Here is a 10739-nt window from a genome sequence, read left to right on the forward strand (position 1 = left end):
GTCATCCCCCCTCCTCCCTCCCTTCCCACCCTCCAGATCCCGCAACCCGCGAAACAAACCACCAGCCAAGCCGGCAAGCAATCCGCGCGCCCCCATTGTTCTCCTCTCCCTCTCTCTCTCCCTCTCAGCATCCGCTCCGAATCAGCTCCGACGGCATGGACGCGCCCGCACCTGCCAAGAGGAGACGAGGCGGCGGTGGCGGAGGCGGGGAGAAGAAGGATCTGTTCCACGTCGTCCACAAGGTGCCCGCCGGCGACAGCCCCTACGTCCGGGCCAAGCACCTCCAGGTTGGTTAATCATTCGCAGCTCCCTTCCTGCCCATGCAAATTCTGCCTCTCTAGAGTGGATTTATTGTGGTCAAAACGGAAACTGGAATATATACTGTATGCAGTAGCCTTTGATTGTGCACCGGTTGCCCAATCATGATAGCGGCCACCATGAAAGCAGATCACAGTACTATTCCCTACTTTTCCGTCGGCTCCGGGCGATTCTTGCCTTCTTGCTCTCGCCGCCAAATCTTCTTTGCTCCTCTTGGCCGAAAGAAATCGTTGTTCGCCGAATCGGTCACAGTGCTGAGGTTCTCCGTGTTGCCGCAAATGGGCAGTGGTCCATCGCGCGTGCGTGCTTAGTGAATGATTATGTTCTAATCACATCAAATTAAATTCAGTTACACCATACATAATTCATGATTAGTAGTTGAACGAGAGAAAAATCCCTTTCCTCAAAAAAAAAAAAGAATCTGTTTTCCCTGCAAACGTTAAGTTGCTGACTTGGGTGAAACGGCTTGTATTGATCAGCTCGTGGAGAAGGACGCGGAGGCGTCGATCGTGTGGTTCTGGAAGGCGATCAACTCCGGGGACAGGGTAGACAGCGCGCTCAAGGACATGGCCGTGGTGATGAAGCAGCAGGACCGCGCCGAGGAGGCGATAGAGGCCATCAGATCCTTCAGGCACCTCTGCTCCAGGCAGGCCCAGGAGTCCCTCGACAACCTGCTCATCGACCTCTACAAGGTGCGTCTCAGCTGCACATCTCACAGGGAAATCTGCTCAAGGATTGGTTTATGCATTAATTCTAACCTGGTATGTGGATTTTGATATTCAGAAATGCGGAAAAGTTGACGAGCAGATAGAGCTGCTGAAACAGAAGCTCAAGATGATATGCCTCGGCGAGGCCTTCAACGGGAAGATCACCAAGACGGCGCGATCCCATGGCAAGAAGTTCCAGGTCTCGATCCAGCAGGAGATGTCGCGCATTCTGGTATGGGTTACTGCTCCCATGTTACTCTTACTGATTGCTAATTAGGCATGTCTTGGTCTATCACTGCAGCAGTATTCATTTATACTCAGGTTACTGAAACTTTTGATGTGCGATTTCACAGGGTAACCTTGGCTGGGCTTACATGCAGCAGAACAACTACGAAGCCGCTGAATTGGTGTACCGGAAGGCCCAGACTATCGTACCTGATGCCAACAGAGCGTGCAACCTCGGGCTGTGCTTGATCAAGCAGGGCAGGCATGAGGAGGCAGTGCAAGTGCTCGGGGATGTCCTACTTCGCAGAATCTCTGGGTTGGATGATGACAAGGCGGTTGCCCGAGCTGAGCAGCTTCTCAGTGAGCTCGGTCCGACGACACATGTTTCATCGCCCTTTGATATTGGCTTGAGTTTCACCGAAGAGATCATGGAGAGACTAGACCTTGTGATGAATGATTGGACACCGTTCAGGTCGAGGCGGCTGCCCGTATTCGAGGAGTTAGATGCATTCAGGGACCAAATGGCTTGTTGATTTGTTACTTCGTCGGTTTTTAAACTTTTAACGTGCATTTGCATGTGGTAAATAGAAGTTGATGTGCATGTATGTAGGAGGTTTTGTGGATGTTATAGGTGTGAATGAGAGATTTGATAGATTGTAGATATCATAAGCAGCTAGGGTTGATGCAAAGCGTTCCCTTGCGGAGTAATGTGGTTTCAGTTTTGGATGCAGTTGGCCTTTGCCCAGAGATATGCTTAATTTGACCTCCTTGGGATGTGAAATTGTCATGTGGATTGCTCACTTGCTTTAATTGCAGAAACTGAAATGATTCCTTTTCCTTTTGCTAAAAGCCCAACACTGAGTACAACATATTACCAAGTAAAATTTCATCCATGCAGGAGCCAGCTTGAGCGAGCACCGCCAAATTCAAGAACTTGAGAACAAGTAAAAGAGACAATTGGTGCTGAATACAGATAAGAGAGCACTATATACACTCACAAAATAGACATGTGGTGCTGGATTACTGATAAGAGGTCAGTATACACACACAAAAAAAGAACACACACACAAACACCGCAAGAAGACATCCCAATATTTGTTGAATTGTTGAATCCAAGAGTTTGGTTAGTTATTGTATACATCCTTTAAGTGACAATCTCACTATGTGTACAAAGCACCTAAGAACACCAAATAAAAGATGTGAATTCTGCAATGCTCTTTGACCTACAGTATGGATTTCAATGCAGTGGACTTGGCAACCTAGCTCTTTCTGAAACCAAGGGTCTGCAACTTCAATTCCCAACCCTTCCTATTCCCAGCCGACTTCCCGCGATCCTGAAATATATGTTACATTTAGTTTCATGCTCATGGCTCGCCCTCTTTGTCCATCATTGTTCTTGTGCGGTTTAATGTGGTGTGCAAGCCATGCTCGATGGTTTGGTTGTTGCTTCAGGCTCATGGCTCACCCTCTTTCTTCCCCATTTTTCTTGTGCGGTTTAATGAGGTGTGGTAGTCGTGCACGATGTTTTGGTTACTACTTATACACTTTTCAAGTACATCAAGAAGGCGCAAGTTTGCGAACAGTGCTTTAGGCTGGTCATAGTGGGAAGTAACTTAGACTAGTGTCATGTATATATAATAGTAGTATCATATATGACTTTATTTATTAGCTCGTAGACTCGTCTTGGAAAGCGCTATGTTACAATAACATATTATGTTACCACCTCTCATTAATTACTTGCCACATAAGCAGAATTTTCTCGAAGTGCACTATGTTACTAGCTAAGTTACTCCCACTATGACTAGCCTACGTACTGTTGTTGGTCTTTAATGCTCCTAACTTCTGCAATTGTATCATGTCAGATGTGTAAGTACGGACTCGACTTTAGTTTTAAATATCTTCACCTATCAGTAATTTAAGTTCCCAAGACATCTCACTCTAAGCCAACTCCTTTGGAACAGAATTTTTTAAATGGTCTAAGGCTTTTTGTGAAGGAAGTGAACACCTTTACTTTTTTTTGCCCCAAACATTCTCTCTACGTCGATAAATTGTGAGGTTGTATACCCTTGATGTGAGATATTTGGACTGTTGAAGATAATCAACGAAATGTTTTCGACGAATCGGGATGATTCGGCTTTGTCGTCTGGGATGCATCTGGCGATCATGTGCCTTTGCATGATGTGACTGAGACATTTGATAGATAAAAATCACAAGCTAGGGTTGATGCAAAGTGTTCCCTTGAGGAATAATATGGTTTTAGGTGTTTCTCGCTCAAGATAGGTTTAATTTGACTTGCTTGGGATGTGAAATGTTCATGTGTATTATTCACTTGATTTACTCACAGCGGTTGGAATATATTTTTCTGCCAAAATTCCAACATAGTATATATAATAGAACAACTGAAATTCCATCCATATCAAATCCAGGTTGTGCCATATCACCATTGGCTATGCACTGCCAATGTTAAAGAACTTGCAAGCAAGTAATAGATGCACATGGTGTTGTATTACGGACAAGAGAGCAATATATACACAACTAATATCACCAACACTGCAAGAAGGCACTTTAATATTAATTTGGTTGCCGAATTCAAGAGTCTGATAACAATCTTCATGTGACGACAATATCTCTATGTGTAGAATGGGTGCCAAATACCAAAAATGATTTTGTCAATGCTATTTGGCCTACAATATGAAGTCCAAAGGTGGGCACTCAGTTAGCTAGTTCTTTTCCTATTGGAACAAGCCATATGTAATAGGCCTGAAAATTTACTTTGGGTAAATAATTTTTTTGGCCCATTAGATTAAGATCCAACGATCATCCTTCCTTCTTCTTCCTTCAACTTTCTTCCTCCTCCACACATTCCTTCTCTCACAAAATTGACTTACCCAAATTACAAATGCAATCAACTTACATATAGCTATTGTGTTTCATATTACGATGCTCTGCAACTTTAATTCCTGGCTCTTCCTATTCCCAACAGACCTCTTTCGATATGAAAACATCGTTATCATTCATCTTCGTGCTCAAGGATCGCTCTCTTTCTCCCTCCATTGTCCTTGTGCCGCTTAATAAAGTGTGTTAGATGTGCTTGATGTTTTTGTTATACTTATGCACCTTCATGTATGCGAATTAGCCAATTTTTTGACCGGTGTTTTGTAGATGTACAGTTATTTGGAGTTTAGTGATCCTAGCTTCCCGGATTGTATCTTGTCAATATGTTGGTAGGTAAGCTATCAGTTGAAGTTCAGTTTATAATATCTTCACCCATTTTTATTTTTAACTCCTGAAACAACTCACTCCAATCCAACCTCTTTGGAACCTAAATTTATCAAAAAATAAGGTAGTTATCATCTTAGGTGTCTGAACGTTCACAGTAGAAACACGTTCATGTACATTGCTATAATGAATATACAACACAAAATGCATATCGCCACACAAAACTGAACTTCTATATGTCTCTTTTTCTACGGTTGATGCACGTTATCGAGGAGCTATACACATTCAGGGACTAATCGTGTTATAGTCTCTTTTATCTTTTTGAACGTGTATTTGTGTGTGGTAAGTAGTGCATGTGTATATAGGAGGTGATGTGGATGTTACGGGTGTGAATGAGCGCTCTGATTGATTGAAAATATCATGAAATAGGGTTGATGCAAAATGTTCCTTTTGAAGAATATAATGTAGTTTGACGTAAAATGAGCGCTCTAATTAATGTAGTTTTTACTTTCACGGGATGTGAAATTTCCACTTGGATTATTAACTTTGGTTTAATCTCAACATTTCATTGATTTTGCTAAAAAAATCAACATTAGTTGTAGCATATACTTAGTGTCGTTGCTCCCATGTGGCTCCTTTTGATAATTGGAAAGTAGTGGTTGAACCCCAGTTCGGTGCACCCGCACTACACCCACGCAAGGAAACATGCCAAAACTGTGGGAATGATTATGAACAAATGGTATGGATTGTTGCAAAATTTGGTGGTCAAATGACATCTAAGGAGCTCTACACAAAAAAATACAAGTTGTGCTCAAATAGTGCACGCACAATTTGAGTAATTTTCCGCTTTTTTTCTGTTCAGTACTTCTCGGATGTCATTTGACCACCAAACTTTACAAACATATATAACATTTGTTCATCATCATTCCCACAAAATTACAGATTTTAAAAATGTTTTGGTATGTTTTCTTGCGTGGGTGTAGCATGGGTGCACCGAGTTGAGGTGTAGAACAACCACTCTCTTTGATAATCTAGCATGTCATTACGGCATTCAGTTGCCATCGGCTTTTCAAAAATTCTCGGATGTTGAAATTTCAAGGCAACCTAGGATGGGCTTACACACATCAGAATGACTCAAAAGCATGTAATCAAAGAGCTAGATGCATTATTGTAAAGTAGGTTTGATGCAAAGCATTACCCTTGAGAATTTATGTTCGATCTAACTACATAATAGATTGTTGATATCATAAGCTAGGGTTGATGCTAAGTGGTCCCTCGAGGAATATTGTGATTTCGGTTGTGAATGCATATGTTATTTGCCCAAGATATGTCTATTTGACTTCCGCTAGATGGAAATTTCCATGTTGATTATTCACTTGCTTTAATTGCAAAAGGTGAAATGCTTAATAATAACAAAATGGAATGTTTATTTCTGCTAAAGAATTGAATACTAAGTATAAATTTTGCATACACCAACCAAAATTCCATCCATACTAAAGCCAATTTCAAACAGACTGGTATTGGGTATGCACCACCAACATCAAAAACTTGAGAGCAAGTAACAGAGACATGTGGTGCTGAATTACAGAAGTATGTACACAACGAATATCACCAACACTACAAGAAGGTGTTCTAAAATTTATCGGTTTACCGATATCCAATAGATTGATTACTAGATATGGATATCATATTGCGACGACAATCATACTAAGTGTAGAAAGGTTGACCAATCCAAAAGGGGAATTTTCCAATGGTACTTAGCTTGAATTATGGATTCCAATGCCACAATAATGTGGCTTTTTTAATCCATGTGTTGCCAACTTTAATTTCCCAACGCTTTCTATTCCTAGTGGGCTTCTCTCATTAACGGAACATCAGCACCCATTCAGCTTCATGCACGTGGTTTGCCCTCTCCACAGCCCACCTCCCTCCCACTGTCTTGTGCCATTAGTGGCGTGTGCTTTGTGTGCTCTGTCTTTTGGTTATTACTTATACATCTTCATGTACATGAAGAAGCCACAAGTTTGAGAATGATGTTTTATGCGTGTATCATTATTTGCACTCTAGTGCTCCTGATTTCACAAATTATAGCATGTACTATGTTGGAAGGTAAGTATTGATTTGAGTTTAATTTAAGATATCTTTACACATCTGTAATTTTTATTCCCTACACATCCTATGCTGAGCCATCCTCTTTGGAACCAAAATTTGTGAAATGACTTGTAACTTTTTTCTATGAATTGAACACCTTTACTTTCTTCGCTCCAAATGTTCTCTCTATGTGTTAATAAAATGTGAGGTGGAATACTGTTGATGTTTATATTTCGATTGTTGAAGAATGTAGCTCCTGATTTGACATGTGCCAAAAGGAAATCCATTTAGATATGAAGCCAAGGCTACCAACTAAAGCCTCGAGATTTGACACCCACATGAGGGAGACACACTCGAGATTAATAATAATGGGTCCTTACTAGAGTCGGAAGGATCGAGGGGATGGCACTTTGTCATCTTAGATGCCTCTAGCGATGTAGTTGGAGCAGGGGTAGCAAGATACCCAAAATACATGCTTGTATTCAATCATTGTCTATAGCACAAGCTTGGGGGTGACTCGGGTTCATATCAAGACTAGCATTTGGTTGTTGTTGTGGGTTACTAATGGAAGCGATGATCATATGATGCCTTTACATGGTGTGATTGGGAGACCTGGCAGATTGTATATATCATAAGGTGGGGCTAATACAAAGAGTCTTCTTTAGGTATAATGTGGTTTCCGGTGCGAGTGCACTTGTTCATTGCTCGGCATGTGTTAGTTTGACTTTCTCATGATGTGGAATTTCCAATGGATTATTTACTTGCTTTAATCACAAAACCTGAAGTGTTTTCCCCCAAAAACTCAATAGGGAGTATAACATATAGAACAACTAAAGTAAATAAGGCACATGATGTTGAATCACTGTTAGGACGGCGATATATATAAATAACAAATAACACCACCACTACAAGATGACAATCCAATATTAGTTTGATTATTGAAATCCAAGAGTTTGATTGATGAGGATCTTCATGTGGCGTTAATATCTCTATGTGTAGAATGGATGCTTGTTATGGAGCTTATGTCTCGGTGCTCTGGAGCTTGATTGACTGGAGTGTATCATTTACAAGAGATTGCAGACCCTTGTTATGGAGCTAGGGGTGGCTTATACAGAGTACGCCCGACCCCTGATGAATGCCTCCATAACTAAGCTTTAAAGGGAGGTTTTAAGGGCGACAATTACTGGTAATGTCTATATTGACTGCTCTTGAAGGCGGTTGACGCACGTCTTGACCGTTGCGATCTTGGGAAGGCTCCTGGTCTTCTCTGTCCGAGTGGACTCAGGTACTCCGAGTGATATGAGTCAGTCGAGTGGATCGTTTAGACTTTGAGTGGTTGCTATCTTCCAAGTGATACTCAGATTGTAGTAATTATGAGCGGTAACCTGACCCTGGGGCCCAGTTTCCAGTGCATGGTATCCTTGGGTAGGGTCTGTAGGTCAGGCATGTGACCTATCCCTAGTACATCTCCTCGTCATTAGCCCCCGAATTTGTCAATGTTATTTGGCTTGCATTATGGATTCCAATGCCAATCAATTCAATCTTGCTCTTTTTTAATTCATCTGTCACCAACTTTAATTCCCAATGCTTCCCACTCTTAGTTGGCCTCTCTCAGTTTTGGAACTTCTGTACCATTCAACTTCATGCTCATGGATCACCCTCTCCCCCCTCCCCCCCACCACACACACACCACCTCCACACACATGCACACATTGTTCTTGTGCCATTACTATAACGTCCTAGGCGTGCTCCATGTTTCGATGATGACTTATTTGAAATCCAGTGCTCTTGGCTTCCCAATTATATCATGTCACTATGTTGGTAGGTATGTATTGACTCGACTTTAATTTACAATGTCTTCACCTATCTGCAGTTTTTCCCTACACATCTTAATCTGGGCCAACCTCTTTAGAAGCAAACTTTGTGAAATGACCTATAACTTTTTCTACAAAATGAATACATTTACTTTCTTCTCTCCATATGTTATGTCCCCGTGTTAACAAAATTTGAGGTCCATTCATGTGAGATATTCAGATTGGTGAAGATGTTGGCTCCTAATTTAACATGGACTAAAAGGCAATCCATTTAGACTATGAAGCCAAGCCCACTAAGTAAAGCCTCAAGGACTGACACGCACCTGTGGGAGATGCTCAAGATCAATATTAATGGGTCCTTACTGGAGTCGTCCGGGTTGAGGAGGTGGGCCTTTTTCATCTTAGATGCCTCTAGTGATGTAGTTTGTAGGGGCAGCAAGATACCCAACATGCAAGACCCAATGCAAGTGGAATATATTGCATGCATCCAACCATTGTCTGTAGCACAAGCTTGGGGGATGACTCAGGTTCATATCAATACTAGCATTTAGTTGTTGTTGCTGGCGACTAATTGACGTGATGATGATATGATGCCTTTGCATGGCATGAATGAGAGGCTGGGTGGATTATGGATATCACAAGGTGGGGCTAATGCAAAGAGTCCTCTTTGGGAATAATGTGGTTTCACGTGTGAGTTTAGTTGTTCTTTGCTCAACATATGTTTAATATGACTTCGTCATGATGTGGAATTTTCTATGGATTATTCACTTCCTTTAATCACAAAACCTGAACCGTTTTGCCCCAAAACTCAACACAGAGTATAACATAGACCGACTAAAGTTCCATCTAGTTCTGAGCAAGCTTGAGTTAGGTTAGCACTGCTTACGCGGTGCCAATGTAATATCCTGAAGCAAACAAACATAGGCACATGATGTTGAATCACTGTTAGGAGAGCAACATATACACAACAAATACCACCACCACTACAAGATGATGGTCCAATACCGTTTCGTTGCCAAGGATCTTCATGTGACGTCAATCTCTATATGTCCAAAATGGATGCCAAATACCATAATAGAATCTGGCAATGCTATTTATTTCATGATCCACTGTTCCATAACTTTAATTAATTCCCAGCCTTCCTATTCCCAACCAACCTCTCTTGATAACGAAACATCAGTATCATTTAACTTCTTGCTTACGACTCGTCATCTTGCTCACCCATTGGTCTTGTTTTGTTTAATTAATTGTGTTAATCATGCTCGGTGTTTTGATTATACTTATGCACCTTCACGTATGTGAAGAAGCCAAAAGTTTGTGAAAGTTGTTTTATGGACGTACAACTATTTGGACTTTAGTGCTAAAACTTCCCGGTTGTATCTTTGCCTGTGAGTTGTTAGGTAAGCTATTGTATCAAATTTATTTTGTTCTTGTGACCATGAGATAACAATCAATCATCTTTTTCTCTCTTGGTTGTTTGCTTCTTTGCTTTGATGGACGATTCAAGTAGCATTCAATTTGACTCCACCTACTAGTATAAAAAAATTGTTTGGGACCTCGTTGGCTGGAATTCACCCCAAAATTAAGGAACATATCTGGGTCGGAATGTGAGTCTTGTTTTATGAAAAATTGGAGCAAATTGCGTTTTTAACAGAACAACTTTTCCAAACCTTTTGCAGGTTATTTTCAGGATTAAAACATGGACCTTACTGTAGTGTGTGGACGATCGGGAGCTTATGGCCTTTGGGTGCAGCCATTGCTAGATAATAGCACATGATTCATTCAACCATTTTGACTGGCGAGTAAGTAATATATATATATATATATATATATATATATATATATATATATATATATATATATATATATACATATATATACATATAGTGTGTGTGTGTGTGTGTGTGTCATGTAATCCTGTTGTCAGCCGGTTGTGCTCATGATTTTACTTTATTTGCAATGAATGAATGATACATTTTCCATAAAGATGGTTGTGTGCATCATAATGATGAAGAGGCCGGCGATCAACTTGCTTTTCAAGGGGAAAAGGTGGAGCAGAGGTGGCGAGGCGCCCACCGTACAAGAAAAAAATGGAAAACCTAACGTACTTATGCACTAACATGTTGGATCTATAGGTGTAAATGAAAGGTTTGATAGATCGTAGGTATCATAAGATAGTGTTGATGTAAAGCATTGCCTTGAGGGATATCGTAGTTGGATGTGTGAATACAACAGTTATTCACTTAAGATATGTTTTGTGTAACTTGTTCAGGATGTGAAATTTGCAAGTAGATTATTCACTGAATTTATCACAGAAATTGGAATTCTTTCGGCCAAAAACCAACACAATGTATAAATAGAACAA

At 40.9% G+C, this 10739-nt stretch overlaps 1 protein-coding gene across 2 annotated transcripts; it reads left to right on the forward strand.

Moving 5' to 3' along the window:
- Window positions 1-2024, forward strand: LOC123139106 (protein SULFUR DEFICIENCY-INDUCED 2). 2 transcript variants are annotated; one of them, XM_044558909.1, is made up of 4 exons: window positions 1-287; window positions 798-1010; window positions 1102-1257; window positions 1379-2024. In XM_044558909.1, exons 1-4 carry the CDS (start codon window positions 156-158, stop codon window positions 1781-1783), a joined length of 906 nt encoding a protein of 301 aa, XP_044414844.1. In that variant the 5' UTR covers window positions 1-155; the 3' UTR covers window positions 1784-2024. The 2 variants fall into 2 exon arrangements, with proteins under 2 accessions (XP_044414844.1, XP_044414851.1); XM_044558916.1 differs by having other exon boundaries at window positions 17-287; window positions 810-1010.
- Window positions 2025-10739: the final 8715 nt, after the last annotated feature.

This window comes from Triticum aestivum, chromosome 1B (genome assembly GCF_018294505.1).
Source record: "Triticum aestivum cultivar Chinese Spring chromosome 1B, IWGSC CS RefSeq v2.1, whole genome shotgun sequence".
Taxonomy (NCBI): domain Eukaryota; kingdom Viridiplantae; phylum Streptophyta; class Magnoliopsida; order Poales; family Poaceae; genus Triticum; species Triticum aestivum.

What these genes read in the sequence shown, in the direction of transcription:
- LOC123139106 (XM_044558909.1), top strand. Translation starts at nt 156, where the DNA reads ATGGACGCGCCCGCACCTGCCAAGAGGAGACGAGGCGGCGGTGGCGGA. An exon ending in TGCTCATCGACCTCTACAAG is followed by an intron (nt 1,011 to 1,101) that starts GTGCGTCTCAGC and finishes TTTGATATTCAG; the next exon opens with AAATGCGGAAAAGTTGACGA. An exon ending in AGGAGATGTCGCGCATTCTG is followed by an intron (nt 1,258 to 1,378) that starts GTATGGGTTACT and finishes GCGATTTCACAG; the next exon opens with GGTAACCTTGGCTGGGCTTA.